The sequence below is a fragment of the Benincasa hispida genome, chromosome 5 (genome assembly GCF_009727055.1).
Source record: "Benincasa hispida cultivar B227 chromosome 5, ASM972705v1, whole genome shotgun sequence".
Taxonomy (NCBI): Eukaryota; Viridiplantae; Streptophyta; class Magnoliopsida; order Cucurbitales; family Cucurbitaceae; genus Benincasa; species Benincasa hispida.
This window is the reverse complement of record NC_052353.1, coordinates 4,006,554-4,025,297: the sequence shown is the minus strand read 5'-3', so window position 1 is coordinate 4,025,297 and position 18,744 is coordinate 4,006,554. Positions and strand designations below refer to the sequence as shown.

General features: G+C 29.6%; 1 protein-coding gene across 2 annotated transcripts; it reads left to right on the top strand.

Moving 5' to 3' along the window:
* The first annotated feature begins 4,976 nt into the window (after window positions 1-4,976).
* LOC120078205 (protein LIGHT-DEPENDENT SHORT HYPOCOTYLS 3-like) lies at window positions 4,977-6,943 on the top strand. Of its 2 annotated transcripts, none has more exons than XM_039032431.1 (3): window positions 4,977-5,553; window positions 5,734-6,024; window positions 6,226-6,943. In XM_039032431.1, the coding sequence occupies exons 2-3, from the start codon at window positions 5,804-5,806 to the stop codon at window positions 6,554-6,556; spliced, it is 552 nt and encodes a 183-aa protein (XP_038888359.1). In that variant the 5' UTR covers window positions 4,977-5,553; window positions 5,734-5,803; the 3' UTR covers window positions 6,557-6,943. The 2 variants fall into 2 exon arrangements, with proteins under 2 accessions (XP_038888359.1, XP_038888358.1); XM_039032430.1 differs by having other exon boundaries at window positions 5,731-6,024.
* Window positions 6,944-18,744: the final 11,801 nt, after the last annotated feature.

Here is an 18,744-nt window from a genome sequence, read left to right as displayed (position 1 = left end):
TGCACTCTTCGCACTATAAATATATTTTTGTGTCAATTGGATATAATCAATCAACAATACGTTGACTCTTCACAATTGCTCGTAAATACAATTAAACCAAAATTACCATTTTGTTCCTATAGTTACATCTAACTCCTTAAGTACCACTGATCCCTTTAATGAACAATAAGTTATACTCCAACTATAACTGAACCCCTCTCGGCCCAAGAGAGAGTGTAGCGCCACATTGTTCAAACACTGGAATCAGCCCTTAAGAGAGTAATTTCTCTACTTACTTTAACTACAAAGAAGGGGTGAATTCCTTCTTGTGAAGTTACGTTCCCAGCTCCACAATTAGACGAATCCCCAAAATGGTAGGCATACTGAGTTGGTGATATAGGCCACTTTCATCCATGTAGACCAAAGGATCATCTTCATAGGCAGGAGTTCACAACTCACTTAGGATTCAAGTCAAGTCACCTATGGTTATCCTGATGAAATGTAAGTCTCTTCTATCAATAGTGTTATATAGAGACACTATTCATTTTGTGGTCCAGTCTTATACAAACTCTTCATATAAAACACCCTCGCTTACATGTCTCCACATGTGATCAAGATCAGATCATTTGTAACACTTTACAACAATTGTAACAACTACAAAGCGGGGTTGTATTTGTAATGTCACCAGGATAAGATACCTATGATCCACCTGTATGTCTCCATATATATGTTTAAGTTACAGAAGATAACCTTGGATCTTAATTTATTGGTTTTGTGGGTTAATGCTACTAAAAGTCAAATAAAATACTTCTTATTTTATTAGATAAATAAATTATTTGTACAGTATAATTACAAACTACAAGACTCATGAGATCTAGGGTATCAACCCCACACACTTTCAAATTTAGCCAGGAGAGCCTCTTGAATTTTGCTATTTATATGTTAAGTTGCATGCTTTAGCATTTAGGTGAGATTGATCAACTTGCTTGTGGAGTGTTCAAACCTTGAGTAGAGAAGCAGTACTCCTTTTTATCTCTTAGTTTTTGATCAAAAGGTAATTCAAATCTAATCCTTTCCTTTGGACTGACATGAAATAGATTTTGGAGTCTTAGAATTTGATATTTGGGATTAACAAAAGGTTTTCTAATTTTTAAATTGCTACGATTTTCATATCAAATCCACATCCATTGTTAAATGTGGACACTATTCTCCACTTTCCATCTATGCCCCTTCAAAAAGAGTTCCCTACCTCAAAGAATGCTTCTTCCAAGTTTAGGAGGGGTTAATTCAAAAGGGGGTCTTCAGGAAATCGCTGCCTTCAAAATACCTTCCTTTTAAAGTTCCTAGCAAAATTCTCTAGCTATGCTTTACAAGCATAGACTAGTTGAACAACCTAATATCTCTTAACCTCAATCTCATTCCCCTATAACACTTTCTTTTACGAGGATTCTTTCAGCTAACTCATTGGACTATCTTCCTTTCCTTAGTCGAGCCCTATCAAAAATAGGCACAATAACAATTGATCTCCTTATCAATTTTGAAGGAAAGACGAAAGCCACTAATGGTATGCGTGACCATATGAGGATGCTTAGACCATCGACTTTATGAACACTTATTTTCTTCTCAGAAAAACTTGTTTTCGTCTTTAAAATTTAACTAAGAATAAAATGTTTTTTTTTTTTAAATAAGATGATAATCCAGATAAGAAAATTAGGAAAAACAATGAGCATAAATTTTAAACATTTAAAACTAGAAACCAAGTTAATCAGTACATTTTGTACTTTTCAAAACTTGCCTTAAATCTTCAAAACATACTTGAAAAGTAGATTTAACAAAATAAAAGAAATTGATCTATAAAAGTAGTATTCTCATAAGCATACTTTCCAAAAAAAAAAACAAAAACAAAAACAAATCGTACTCAAATGAAGGATCAAACTATCATTTCGATCTTTATACTTTCAGATCATGTCCAATTTTAGTCCATATATTTTTGGATCATGTCCAATTTTAAATTTAACTCATACTTCTAGTTCATTCATTTGTTGATTTTTTCAACCAGAAAAAAAAAACCATTAGCCTTTCTACTTTAAACTTTAAGAAGATTTTCACAAAGTTAAGTATTATTATGTAATCACTTTTGATAAAAAATTAATTTGAAAAGACTAAATTTAATATTTATTAAAAATATAAAGAATAAAGTTGAACATAGTACAAAACTAAATGACATTTAAACCTAAAGGGAACTTATATCCATGCTTTATATGCAAATTTAATTTAAGCACAGGGGATTGTAGGAATAATTAATTCTAAATTGGTTACAATCATCTATCCAAGAAAAGGTTTGTGGTTAGAGAATTATCGTTAAATTATATAGAATATATTTGAACACTATAGTTAGATTTAAATTATACTCTCATCATTCAAAAATTTAACTCAAAATCAAATTGGTATCGAGAGGAGTAACTCATCTGATATATTTTAAAGATTTTGATGTCCTTCCATTTTAATGTGGGATTCTCAACATGTCCCTTCAAAATTGTCTCGTTGGATTCACCATTTTTGGGTTGGATCCTTTTTTTCTTCATTTTTTCTACTAAGTATTTGTTTGAGTTTTATGAGCTCTGATACTATATTCGATATAGATAGAGTTTCATTTTAGAATCAATTGATAAAGAAAGGAGTATTTCTATTGGGAATGCAACCAAAGTGTTCCACATTGGCTAGATAAGAGGAGGAACATGGATATATAAGTGGAGTCAACTATATCTATTAGTATGAGACCTTTGACGTAGTGGACAATATCATACTATTATAATGATATTGGAATGGGGCAATATGGGCACATGAAAGACAAGGCAAGAAAGAGAGATTCATCGACATGTAACAAAAAAGAAGCATTTTATGGTGGAGTGCGTCCAAGCACTATAAAAATAGTCTATGGCATTTTTTTAAAAAAAAATTAATTGATAATAGAAGGAGTATCTCTGGTATGTTTTAAAGGTTATAAATCTCTTTTTATCTTTCCAATGTGGATTCCGATTAAGACTAAATCTAATTAAGTCCAATTGGTTAAGTTATATATATAAACCCTTGATAAAGAAGTCAAGACTCAGTTTTGTCCATCATCCCAGCATATGTTCTGCTGAACTTAATAAAAGTCTTGCAATTTTTTATGCATGATGAGTTGTGTCAATTTCCATCATCATTTTAATTGAAAAAACTGTGTAAGTACATGTTATTTCAGAACAAATTCAAAGTTCCAATGTTAATATGAAACTTTTTAAACTATAAAACATAATTGAAACCTATCTCAAAGGTCAATAATATTTTGTATAATTTAACTGAATAATTATCCATATAACCAATACTAGCTAACTCGAATCTAAAGTGAAATAAAGATATTCAACCATACATAGTACAACAATGTCACACATGATATGTGTCTATAATTTTAAGAACAATCAGAAAATAAAGAGATAAACAAAGAAAGACATAACATACTGTTTGGTAACTCAATTCGACGAAATGCCACTTACTTCTGGAAGGAAATATGCCTATGGAATGATACTTTTATTAATATGGAGTTAAGTAATTATAATGGCATACTTATCCTAATAGATAACAAGGACAATGACACACGAATAACTTAACTCAATAGATGAACACTTAGGTTTCTCCTAAATGTGAGACATTCTCCCAAGGAAACTTTAGGCCTTCTAAGTATGTGAATATTAGTTAGCAATCACTTAGGTTCCCCTTAAGTGTGAGAATACTTCTCAATTGTAATCTTCCCACCTTGTTGTAAAGATCTCTTCACTTGATGAACTGAGGCTCCCCCTAAGTTAGAGAATCCCTTCTCAAGCAATAAAAAACTCTTGGACTCACCCTAAGATCAAGAACAACCTTCTTAACAAATTCCACTTCAACAAACATTGCTTCACGAACAACAAATTTTCATAATCTCTCCTCTCACATTCGGTCGTCACAAAACTCTTCAAACACTAAAGTTGCTCAATCAAAATCGGCAACCCTAAGAAGACAACAATTTCTCCTTAAAAAGATTCAATGGGAAAAAGAAACTTGGTCCATTCAATTATCGGTAGAAACATAGATAAGGAAAGAATTCTCGAGAGCAAAGAATCGTAGGAAAAGAAATAAGGAAAAAATATTTTTGTAGAAACGGCAGCTCAAGAGATATCCTACAAGACATTTCCAGAGACAACAACCATGAGCAAGCACTAAACACCCTTAAACAAATATAATCAATTCCAAACTCTAACATAAAGTTTGTACAATTTTTTTTTAATCTATAGACTTTCCAACCATAATGTACTAATTCAACTAGTTTACTTTTTTAGGACAAAAAAAAATATGGGACATAAAAATTTGGACCACTAACTTCAAGGAAATGAGTACATCCCAAATCTTGGTAAGTTATGCTCATGTTTGCAATAACTCAACTAGTTAGTCACAACATTATATCATCCACCAAAATGTAACATGTTTGATTCTCCATTTCCAAATGTTATTTAACTAAAATAGAAGAGACAATGATGATAATAATAATAATAAGGAAAATCTAGTCATGTTATTTGATTTAAGTTGCAATTTGAGTCTCTAAGTTTTGAAACTCAACAATTTTACCTTTGAGGTATGTTTTTGGTAGCACCGACATTTTCCAATCACAACACTTTCGATTCTCCGGTTCAATACATAAAGTTTTCATTTGAGTCTTTTTTTTTAAAAAAAAAAAAAAAAAAAAAAAAAAACAATCTCAACGTTTAGTAAATTGATCCAAACACGCACAAATCCAGTGGGAGAGTATTATTGATGAAAGAGCATTGTCAGGAAAGTTATGTGTGAATGAACAGTAAAAGTTGAGAGAGTAATTAATCTTATAAGGGGGAGAGTGAGTTAGTAGTATTACACCTACGAAAGACAGAGACAGGAAAAAGAGTATCTTATGATGTTTAGTATATATCCAGGGCAAAATTGTCCACCCACCAAAAAAAAAAAAATTGCAATTGTAAACAATCAACTCATACAGAAAGAAAGGTTGCTAAATCTAACCTCTTCTTGTCTCCAAAAATTCAACTCACTGTGCATTTCTTCCCCCACAAAAACACACCAAATTTCAGAAACTTCAAATCTTTCTTTCTTTCTTTCTCTCTCTCACTGACTATACAGTTTGGATGAGAAAGGAATAGAAAAACAATCCCATCAACCAGGAAAAAAACTTAGTTGTTCTACCTTTTTTAGAAAAACCCCAAACCAATATCCTTTCAAACTCTTCTCAATTCCAAAACAAAATCTCTCCTTTGAAAAAAAAAAAAAATCCCAAATCCCACCATTAGAGAGAAAGTCCAAGAAAGATAACAGCCTTCTTGTGTAGTCTTCTCAAATCTTGTTCCCTATCTCATCAAAAATCCATCTTTTTATTTACCCTTTTCGTTTTTTTAATTTGTTGCTTTCCTTGTTGGTTACAATCCCAATATCCACAGGCCTATAAGAAGGAGGAGGAAAACAAATTGGAAGAAGAAGAAGAAACCCTAGAGAAGAACCTTTGAGTTTGAGGTGAGATTTTTATGGCAAAAACCTAAATTGTTACATCAATTTTGCCATTATTGTCATAATATTGGTGAAACAATTGGGATTTACTTTCTATTTTTTTGTAATTTTTCTCTCCTGAATTCTTGAAAACCAAACACATAATATCTTTGAGAGAATTCCTTTTTTCTGTTCAAATATTAGCAGCTAGCGAAGAAACAGTCCTCTCTTCAACAAACAAAACCAAAAAAAGAAAAAAGAAAAAGAGAAATTAGGGATGGACTTCTCAAGTAGTAGCAGCCATAACATCATCATCAACAACAATAACAACAGCATCAACCACCACCAACAACAAGCTGCAACAACCTCCTCTTCCAGCAGTAGATATGAGAATCAAAAACGTCGCGATTGGAAAACTTTCGGTCAATATCTCAACAATCATCGACCCCCGCTTGCCCTCTCTCGATGCAGTGGAGCTCATGTCCTCGAATTCCTCAGGTAGATAATAAAATTGCTCTCTCTATCTGCCTGTAGACATAGCTACCACACGGTTAATTATAAACTACTTAAATCTCTGTATCGTTCTATATTTTCTTTGCTAGTCTATTTCGTTTTTTCTCATAAATTATGCAGTAATTGTCTTTCTTTAATTGATAATATAAAAAGTTAGAACGTAAAATTTTGTGTCGAGTTCGACAGGTATCTAGATCAATTTGGAAAGACGAAAGTGCACACGGCTATTTGCCCTTTCTACGGGCTACCAAACCCTCCGGCGCCGTGCCCGTGTCCTCTAAGGCAGGCATGGGGGAGCCTCGACGCGTTGGTTGGACGACTTCGAGCGGCTTTTGAAGAGAATGGTGGGAAACCAGAAGCCAATCCATTTGGGGCTAGAGCTGTGAGATTGTATCTTCGTGAGGTTCGTGATTTGCAATCAAAAGCAAGAGGAATTAGCTATGAGAAGAAAAGAAAGCGCCCACCTTCTTCTCAATTGCCTTTAACTCACCACACATCTCATGGTGAACCTTCATGATCATCATTACAAAAAAAAAAAAAAAAAAAAAGAGCAAAATTTTCAAAAAGAAAAGAAATTCCCCAATTGGGTATTGCTCTAAACCTTTTTTTAAATCATGGGTTTTGTTTAAAATCTTTTATTTTATATGTTTTTTTTTTTTTTACCTTGAATAAGTTAAGGGTTTTCTCTCTCTCTACTTCTGCTAGGGTTTGGAAAATTTGAAGCAATTTTTATTTTTTTTTTCCTCTTTTATTTTTGGCTTTGATGAATAAATTTTTCTGAAAAAGTTTCTAAGAAGACTGTGTAAAGGTGTAGATCTCTGCTTTTGATGCAAATACTAGCAGTGTTACTATTTGTAAATTTGTACTCTCCAGTAATATTCAATGTAATATGCTTAAAATTAAACACCATGGTTTAATATTTCCTACATTTCTCTTTCTTCCTGTCTCTATTCATTTTCTTTTTAACTCCAAATTTTGCTATATATATATTTTTTAATTTTATTTCAATGTTGTGTTATTTTTTCAGTCCACAAAGTTGCTGCAGATGCAGTTCACATGTTAAATTAGTACAAAATGTGCCTGATTTCACTGTCTTGAGGAGAAAAAAAATAATAAAGGGTTATAGAAATTTGATCAATCCTGTCCAAATGTTGTTGTGAGATTCAAAGTTCTTATTTTTATTAATCCTCTTTGATTAAATTCTTCTGACTTTCCCTTTTCAAAGGCCCTTGCATCAAATGAATGAAAAAAAAGAAAAACCTAACCGACGAGCAGGCATCAAGAATTCAAACGGCTGACCTTTTAGTCGAGAATGGAAAGTTACATGTATGTGTTTGTAGGTGACTTTAAAGTTGGTTAGTAATTAGAATTTTGAAGTTTTATCTTGTTTATTGAAATTTAATGTCAGCTAGAAACTTGCTTGTCTCTATGTCATTAGTTTCTGTGCTCTGAAATTTGTAAGATAATGAATTAAAAATTAGAGAAATCACAACGTGATTAGAGTTGAATGCCTTTCAACCATGGAAGAGAACTTTTGGGCAGTTGGTTTCTGTTGATAAGACAGTATAGAGAAAAACAAAATAGAGTAACCAAGAAGAGTGGTTTCATTAGGGCTCACGTTGTTGTCCAATGTGTTATAAATATCCTCGTATTTGGTCAAGAGTACATGTTTTCGAGTTAAATTAATTAGATCACATTTGATAATTATTTAAGTTCGTTTCGCAACTATTTAGTTTTTAATTTTATGTATATAATTTGGATTTTGGAAATTTTGGTATATACATATTTTATGTATATACGTTTGGTAACCATTTTAATTTTAATGATTAGTCATTTCATCTCGAAATCTCTTGTTTTGTTATCTACTTTTGACCAATGTTTTTACAATCAAGTCAAAATTTAAAAATTAAAAGAAATTGTGTTAAAAACTTTTTTGTTTTTGAAATTTGGTAAAGAATCCAACTCTTACACTTGAGAAAAATGCAAAATATGGGAACAAATAGGAAGAGATAGATTTCATTTTCAAAAACAAAAAACCAAAATGATTACCAAACAGGACTTTAGCTTCCCTTTTTTTTTTTTTTTTGAAAATAAAGTTTATAAACTTTCATCTCTATATTTCTTGTTTTGTTATCTCTAATTTTTTTTACCAATGTTTTTAAAAATCAAGCCAAGTTTTAGAAACTAAAAACAATAAACTTGTTTTTGGAGTTTGGCTAAAAATTCAAGTTTTTTACTTAAGAAATATTAAAATCATTGTAAAAAATGAGAGGAAATAAGGTTAATTTACAATAACAAAAAACAAATGGCTATCAAACGAAGTCTTTAGTTTTTTATTTTTTATTTTTGAAAATTGAGTTTATTTCTCCTCAATTTCTTATCAAGTTTGCATTTTTCTTAAATATAAGAGTTAAATTCTTAGCAAAATTCCAAAAAGAAAAACGAGTTTTTAAAAACCTTTTTTTTTTCAAATATATTTGGTTTTGGAAACCATTGATAAAAAAGTAGATAACATAATAAGAAATTTAGGGGTGAAAGTGGTGTTCATAGACTTAATTTAAAAAAACAAACTAAAAAATAAAAATCAAATGGTTATCAAATAAGATATTAGTCTTTTCATTACTTTTTCTAATTTACTTTTCTTAACAAAGCAAGAATTGAGTGTGATGTAATTAATCGTGGTGTAAATGTAACTTGAGTGTAGCTCTATTGGTTAATCCTCGAAAAAGAAAAATAATTAATAGTCAAAAAGAAAAATAATTAATAGTAAAAAAGACTTGACTGGGGATGTAAATATCTATAAATAAATCTTTGACATGACTAGTGAGGAAGGTGAAATACCTAAAGACAATAATGAGATTTCAATAAACTATATCATGACAGGAAAAAAGATGGAATAGAACTGATGTAATTATTGACAACATTTTTGCGTATAATGTTGCTTTTGATATTATGTCTAAAAATGAGGATCCTAAACCAAAAGTTGTTGAAGAATGCCAATATAGAAAAGATTGGCTTCAGTGGAAAGAAGCAATCAAGGCAGAATTAAACTCACATTCAAAACGTCAGGTTTTTTTTACCAGTAGTCCGAACACTAGAAGGTGTTAAACATGTAGGATACAAAATTGGTATTTGTGAGGAAAAGAAATGAAAATAATGAGCTCACAAAATATAAAGCAAGACTAGTAGCACAAGGTTTTTCACAAAGATCTGGTATTGATTTTGAGGAGACGTATTCTCTAGTGGTAGATGCAATTACATTAAGATATTTAATTGAGTTAACTATGTATAAAAGTCTAGATATGCATCTTATGGATGTAGTAATAGTATATTTGTATGGATCTCTTGATAATGATATTTATATGAGAATCCCAGAAGGATTAAAGGTATCTGAAACGAGGAATGATATTCAATAAAGTTACAGAGATCACTATATAGATTGAAACAATCAGGACGGATGTGGTACAATCACCTGAGTGGATATTTATTGAAAGAAGGATATCAAAATAATCCAATAAGTCCGTATATTTTTATAAAGAAATCACAATAAGGATTTGCTATTATAACTGTATATGTTGATGACTTGAATATAATTGAAACTCCTAAAGAGTTTTCAAAGGCAATAGAATATTTTAAGAAAGAATTTGAGATGAAAGATCTTGGAAAAACAAAATTTTACCTTGGTTTGCAAATTGAGCATTTAGCAGATGGAATATTTATTCTTCAGTCAACTTATACAAAAAACAATTTGAAAAGACTTTATATGGACAAAGTTCATCCATTAAATATTCTAATAGAAGCTCGTTCATTGGATATAAAAAAAAAAAATATTTCAACCTCAAGAAAATAATGAAGAACTTTTTGGTCCTGAAGTACCATATCTTAATACAATTGGTGCACTTGTGTATCTTGCTAATAATACAAGACCAGATATTTCATTTTTAGTAAATTTATTAGCAAAATATAGTTTTTTTCCAACAAAAAAATATTGGAATGGAATTAAGCATATACTCCGTTATCTCAAAGGAACAATCAAATTTTGATCTAGTTGGTTATGCAGATTCTGGATATTTATCTAATCCACACAAAGTTAGATCTCAAACACGTTATCTGTTCACATGTGGAGGAACTGCTATATCATGACGATCGGTAAAACAGACCATAATGGCCACTTCCTCAAATCATGTTAAAATTCTTGCAATTCATGAGACTAGTTGAGAATATGTATGGTTAAGGTCAATGAGTCAGCATATTCGTGAAACATGTGACTTGTCTTCTAATAAAAATATTTCAACAATATTATACGAAGACAACACAGCTTGCATAGCCCAAATCAAATGAAGATATATTAAAAGAGATAGAACAAAGCATATATCATTGAAGCTTTTCTACACTCATGATCTTGGAGAAAATGGCGATATCACTCTCAACAAATTTGTTCAAATAATAACCTGGCAAACTTATTTACAAAGCCATTACCAACGGCAACTTTTGAAAAATTGATGCACAATATTGAAATGCGGCGACTCAGAGATCTTAAGTGATGTTTTTATGAGGGAAAGTAAATATATTGTATTCTTTTAGGAATATATATTTTATGAAATATGTACTTTTTTTCCTTCATTAAGGTCTTTTCCCATTGGATTTTTCCTAGTAAGGTTTTAACGAGGCATATTTTATATATATATATAAGCATCTAAGGGAGAGTATTACGAATATTATAATAATAAATAGATGTTCATTTCTTAGTGTACCAAAAGCCACGTGTCACCTTTAATGTTGTCCATGTGCCTTGTAATTATTCATGTTTGGTGTCCATGTAAGCCCACATCCTACTTGTCACTTTGCCTATAAATAGTGACATCTAGTGAATCTTAATATTTCACACCCATTAGTAAGAAATCTACTTCCAATTCCACTAAATTTTCTATTATCCAATTTTATAATTTTAGTTTTTTATTTTAAATTATATTGTTTATTATTATTATTATATTATATTTTCTTCATATCTATGTTCCCGTTGTGCTCCTCAATTTCACAACAAGATAATTTTTTTTCTATATGAAATTTATGAATTATTGATATGCAGTAATTATGACTTTACGTTGGCAAAAAGTCAATTTTATGTAAAGCTTTATTTTAATGAAATAAATGAGTTTTAAGAAGTTGTTTAAATTGCTTTTTTAATTATTGGATGGATAGGGTAAAAATTGCAACATATGGATTCAATTTGATGAAATTGAAATTTCAAATTCCACATAGAAAGATGGGAGACTTCACAATTTTTAAAAATCTTAAATCATCAAGGGGTCATGTGCCTCGATATGTCCAAATGAATGGATGTTCAAGAAGCCTCGAGTTGAAAAGTTTCTCATAGATTGGTTTACTATGGTTCTCAATAAGCATGTCCAAGTAGGAGAAAGAAAGTTGATGACATCCTGACACTCGAATGGCATCCAGAATCATCAATGGGACTTTATAGTTCTGTGTTGTCACAATACTTATCTCAGTTATCTCGAATAATGCTTATCGGGCTCTATCGGTCATTACAATGTTTATCGAAACAAATCAGGCAAGTACCGTGTCAATCGAAAACTATCGAGTCCTACTAATGCTTCTGGATGTCATCCCGAGTTTTGAGATGTCATCACTTTCTTTGTCCTACTTGGGCATTCTTATTGAGAACCATCATAAACCGACCCATGGACAACTTTCCAACTCAAGGCTTTCTAGACATCTTGACATATCGAGGTATGAACCCTCCCGTGTCCAGGCAGAATCAAAACTACATACCAGGTGTATACCGAAATCTCTGACACGCCCATGATGTCTGACACTATCCATGTGATCTCATTCCCACTGGAAGATGTCCATGACACTTATCTTGCAAGAGTGAAGAGACTATCCCTACTTGTTTTGAGATGGACCCCCATGTTATGTAATCAAAAATATATTTGGCTATTCACCACATTGTTAATTAGTTTTTAAATGGAACCTCATATTTATCTAATATGACATAGAGAGCTTCATGAATTCCATATGAGTACTCAGCCAAAAAAAATAAAGGATCTGAACCAAGAATAATGACCCTACAAAGACACCATGTTGAGGGGCATGTTAAGGTTTTCACGCAATTAGAAAGAAGGGAAAGAAAACCTCACAATCTAGATACATAAGCTACTCATCCCACTGCCATTGATTTTTTTAGATGAAACTTGTTGATATACCTAAATTTAGATAGGAAAAATGCAGTCGACATTTATGTGACACCTATGGTAAAATTATATCACAAAAAAAAAAAAAAAAAAGAACGAACGTGGCTTGTAAAAGAGAATACCTACACATATGTGTAGTGCTTGCCACACACACTTTGACGTTTGAATTTGAGAGTAAAAAACCATGAAAACTAGAGAGTTTGAAAGTAGAATTCAAATTACTTCTTTATGAATTACAAAAATATAAATATATTGAAAAAAGAATACATTACATCATAATTTTAATCATGCATAGCCATCTGCTGATTAAACTAGTTTAAGAAAGTTAATGCATATATTTTTTTAATAAAAATAGAATAATTGGTAGAAAATACTCTTGAACTATTTTGTTTCAAAAATACCTCTTAATTCTTAAAAGTTTCAATAATACATTTAAAATTCTCAAAATAAAAGGTTTCAAAATACTCTTGCTCTTAGTCATGGATGACAGAAATCATTGATACTTTGTTTCAAAAATTTTAATAACACTCTTAAACTTTATAAATAATGAATAAAATACTCTTACGGTTAGTATATGGATAGAAACCGTTAATACCTTTTTAAAAAATACTCTGAATTTCAAATATTACATTAATACTCAACTATATAAAAAAATAATAATAATAAAGATGCTCTTATCAACATAATTAACTTTTTTGAAATTATATTGAGTTAGAAAAGAACTAATTGAAACCAATTTCAATTGAAAACAACTCAGGTACCCTTATATTTTTTTCGGATTGATGCTCTCATTTTTTCTTCAATTGGTCCAATTCATACATCAATTTTCTCTACAATCATACAGTGTAAAAAAACATAAAAGTTAAAAGCATAAAGTCCCACAAAATTACACAAATTCTCTGAATCAAAATCTCCCCTCAAAATTCAATGAAACAATGGATCTCCAAATATAAAAAGAAAGAACAAAGGAATATCATCTTCTATCATGAGGAATCTTCTTAACCGATTACAACAAATAAACTAATTTTAACATAAAAAGGGATCAACAAAGTCTTCATCACAACAATTTTTTAGTGCACATACTTTCTTTTTTATCCCTCCTACCAACGACTATCCTCAAAAGTATATCTAAAATTTTCAATATGCTTCTTTGTGTTGTATATTAAATTCAAAAGATGTATTAACACACATTAAACTACTAACTAACATTATTAAAATTCTAAGGACTCTTGGTAGTTCCATAATCATGTGGTCTTCTTTCTTGATTTAGCACATATATACCTTAATTGAAGGGTGTGGTTTTAGAGATTGGATAATAGAAGAAGGGGAGTGAGAGGAATATTGAAAAAGGTAGGGACAAATAGAATAGTATCAAGTCATATATTGAAGGAGAGCAGAGTAAATGATTTTTTAAAACTTTTTTTTAGAAAAGGTTTAAGAATATTATTGAAATTTTTGAAATTTTACAAGTATTTTGAAGTAAAGTATTAACGATTTCAATCTAAAACTAGCTGTAAGGATATTTTTTTTAATATTTTTCTAAATTTAATAATATTATTAAAACTTTTGAAATTTCGAGGGTACTTTTAAAACAATGTACAAAATTCATTATATTTTTGTAATTTAATCCTAAAATTATTGCATATTAAATCTTTTGAACACAATCAACTTTTTAAATATTTTTAATCATTTTTGAAATATAAATATAATTTAATTATAAATGAACTCTCAATATATATGAACATAACTCAATTGACACCAAAGAAATTCCATATTCAACTTTATTTTTTTATTTTATTTTATTTTTTTGGAAAAATAGGTGTTAGAAAGAATTCCTTATAAATAGTAAATGAAACTAAAAACTTTGGCACATGTGGCTCAAGTGGATTGGTCATATCTTACAAGATTTAATCTATTTATTTATTATTATTATTGCTATTATTATTATATATCAGCCGCCAGCATAGTTACATATAGTCACTGTCTCCAATTTATTCTATAATTACAATATAATTACTCTCTCTCTACCATTCTACTCAATTTAGTTTGTTTTTCCTAACATAGTTACTCTCCCTCATTAAATTTTGTTATATTTTAGTCCTTAAAATTTCGCTATATCTATTTTAGTTTTTTAACTTTTAAGATGTAATCATTTTAATTCATATTTTACGTTTTTCTAAAATAAATTAATGACATAATTTTGTGTATGTATACTAACATGTTATCATATTAAATATATTTGAATTGTTTTCGTGGTTTCTCTTTTATATATTTATTGATTTAAAATTATCAAATGCATTGTAAACGATCCCTCGAATAATTTTAACTAAATTAGTCCACGAATAAAAGTTGATACATTATTCTTAAGGGAAGGGTCACCCAATGTCCTTGACAAACTAAGTTTTTAACAACCCACCATCAAGAACAAATTAGGACATATGATCATGGCAAAGGATTAAACTTGGCCAATTTTTCAACAAAAAAAAATTAGCAATTTTAAATATGCTACATACAAGATTTCTGGATAGTAATTGGTATCTTTATTTATCTAATTACACTCATATTGGGAACACAAATGTCCCTTCTTACATATTATTTCTCATTTGTGTATATCATTTTAGTTGTGAAGTACATAACCCATTGATTCTAAGTAGAGATGTCTATCGGGCGGGGCGGGTATGTCATTCTCCCTCCTCATCCCCGCTCTCCATTTCATTCCCCATTCCCGTGAAATTCTCCATGGGGATCGGGGTAGGGATTCCCCACGAGGAATTCGTGGGGATCGGATTCCTCACGAGAAATTTTTTCAGGTTACTTTTTTTTTTTTTTTGTAAAAAGCTAATTAATTTAAATCACTAATGTGAGCAAATTTTAATTAAATAATTAACTTTATCACTAAATTGTTTATTATGGTTAGTTTTATATGACAATTTGAATTTAAAGATAAATTACTCAAATTTTGGCCTAAAAAAGCTAATTAATTTCTTTAATAGAAAGAAATAAATATAAATAAAATTATTTACATATATAATCTAATTTTAAACATTCAATTTAAACATATTCATTATGTTTCCTAATAAATAATCAAGATTGAAATTTAAATGTAAGATTTATATAATAATAATAACAACATAACATTAGATAATCATACTAAATAAATATGAAAAAACTAATTGGGGTGGGGACAGGGAACGGGACGGGGTCAGGGCCGGGGCAGGAACGGAGAATGCATTCTCCGTCCCCGTTTAGCTCACGGAAAATTATTTTTTCCACTCCCTCCCCCATTCCCCCGCCTAATCGCGAGGAAATTGGATCAAATATTAATTCCACATTGTCTCTTTTCTTTCCTTTTTTTTTGGGGGTCTCATTTTCAATTACTGAGAAATTGGTATTTAAAAAAATTTGTAGCCTCCTTGAGTTAAAATATTGTGTAAATTATAGAACTATATAGACCCCACTTCCTAAAATAAAATAATAACAATAATAAGTTCAATTATTTTGTTGTGGGAAAAAACAAATCTTCCTTCAAGATTAAAACAAGACAATACAATAAATTATTCAAATTTTTATTGATATATTCATATTTTTATCAATATTTCTATGTATTCATAAATTTGATATCGACATGAAAAGTAAATCGACCTTTTCATTATATCTAACAAGATAAGCAACAAAATTCTACATACCTCGATGTCAATAATTTATCAATACTTCCAGCAATACTTCCTCCACTTATTTTCTCCTAGTAAAGTTCACTCCTCTAGCCCCATTTACCTAAACCAAAATGTAAGTATAGATTTAAAAGTAAATTTCCAATCAAGTAATTACCTTCTGTCATTTTTTTTTTTTTTTCTTCATTTCAATCCCTTCCAAGTGACAAATGAAAGTAAGTAGATTTTGAATATTTTGCAAAAGGGTCCACAAAAGGAAAAAAGAAGAGGAAATGGAGTAAAAAGTTGGCAATAAATGGAGGAATCAGAAGTGGAGTGTGTCCCTTTCAAAAAGGATAGATTACTGTCCCTCTTCTCTCATGTCATCTACAGTTACACAAAGCTTTCAAAGTAAATGTATAATAAAAATCTTTCAGTGGAACTGTCACTTGTCAATTGCTCCATTCATATAATTTAACTCTCTATTAACACAACTATAACTTTAATGCCATTACATATCATTTACTTTTCACCTCCATTATTTACTTTGTCTTAAAAATATGTTTTGGTCTTGTTGTGCGTATCGTTTTAATTCTTGTACTTACATTTGAAAAAATTTAGATCTAAACTTTAATTTTGACATATAACAATTTAGGCCACGTTTACATCAGTTGAAAAGTAATCCATTAATGATAATATAAAAAGTGGCCTTACTTGATTACTTTTGTTATTGTTTATCTTCTTTCTCTAATCCTAATGAGATATGGGACCTACTTTGAAATTTGTAATCAAATCGTATAATCTAATTGAGAAATAAAAAGTGTTCAATCTGATTGCAATTAAAAATTACGTAGGACCCACCATTTTTACTGTTACCTGGAAATTATGAATTTGCCATTTTTATCGTTACCTTTACCATTATTGTTAAAGTCAAGCAGTAATGATAATAGTAAAATGTGATAGATTCATAATTTTGGTAAACGCGGTAAAAAAAACAATTCAATTGTGTTTGCGATTTAGGCCTATTACGTTTTATTCATCAATGGAATCTGAAGTCTCATTCCGATTACACCAATTTTTATTACGATTTGGTAAATATGGCCTTAGTCTTTGGAAATACTTTCATACTTATAAATTTAGAATGTAAAATCTTAGTCTTTTTTACTTTCAAACTTCGTAACAATTTAGTCCTTAAATTTTATCATGTGATAGTTGTAATTCTTTTACTTTCTAATTTACAAGTTAATTCCTATGATGAAATAACTAATCAAGTTTTATTCTTTATGTAACTAACTTATTTTTTATATCAAAGTAAGGTTAACTCAATGGTAATTTTGTTTGGCCAAGGACTAAATTGTTTTGAAAATACATGGACTAAGTTGTTATAAATTTTAAAAAGTTGGATTTAGATTCAGTTTAGAATTATTATAGTTTTTAAAATAATTATGAATAGTTACACTTTTAAAAAATTACCTATAAAATAGAAGTAAATAAGTGTTTGATATATTTCAAACTCAAATGTTAAAATATATTATAGAATAAGAATAAAATAGAATTTTTAATTAGTTAGAGGAGGTTCGAGATTTTTTTAGGAAGTTAATCTCAAAAGTTACTTTAAAAACCAGCCAAAAGGGTTAAAATTTTCACATAATCTGAATTCATTAGAAGAATAAGTGTTTTTCAAAAAATCATTTTTATTTAAATTTTTTAATAAAAATTGTTTAAAATACACTAAAAAATTATTTGGAGTGGTTCTCGAATACTTCAATTTTTTTTTTCAAAATGACTCATTTTCAAAATTAAACACTTGAAAAGTTAAACCAAACATATTCTAAGTTGCTACACAAAACACAATTACTCCAAAGTTAATCTTTTAATCTTTCCTATTTGGAACCTTTGTGGTATTAACCAATAAGTTAGAATTCAAGTCTTTTTCGTAACATTTTATGTTGAGCCTAAACAAATAGTTTTAAATCTTTCACTAGAATTAGAAGGTGAAGATCCATGATACATAAGTAAAATTAATATATAATAATTAGTATGTGATATATTTCAGGTATAATCGTTGAACCAAATGTTAAGACGGCAAATAAAGTTTTGACATTTTAGCTAGAGAAGATATGTCTATAATTTGAGGCAATTATCCCCATTAGTATGAAGTTTTTTTAGTGAAACAAAAAATAAAACTATGAAGACGTTGTTCAACGAAAATAATTATGAAGATATTTGGAGGATCGTTGTCCCTAATACCAAACTTATGTAAGTTTAAACAAAAAAAAAAAAAAGACGAAGAAGAACAATATCATGCCGAGATTCTTCTGCTAACCTTCATAATTAAGACTAGTCACTTTTCATTATTTTTCAAGAGGAATATTTGGATGCATCCCACTCTAATAACATACACACACAAAAAAAAAAAGTAAAATAAAATATTTCAAATAAGAAGTAAGAAGAATTTGTCATGTGATGAATCACTAAATTATGATTTTGGACAATTGGGATGGATGTACAAAAATAGATGTAGCTTAGAATATACTTATATATAATATATAACAAAGAGGGTGAGGTTTTTAAATTTCAAATATTTTATAATTAATTTTTAATCTCATTCGGAAATAATTTATGGTGAAATGGTAGATATACTTTTGGTGTATGAGAGCATATATGTGGTGAGTGTTTGAGTTCATACTCTCTTCTTTGTAATCGTATTTTTGGAATATTAAGTAAAATATTTTCGATATGTTTACCCATAGATGTATAGGCTTAGTCCGAACTACGTAAATTCTCTATTAATCGATATTATAGAACTTATGTCACGTCCTTATAGATGTATAGGCTTA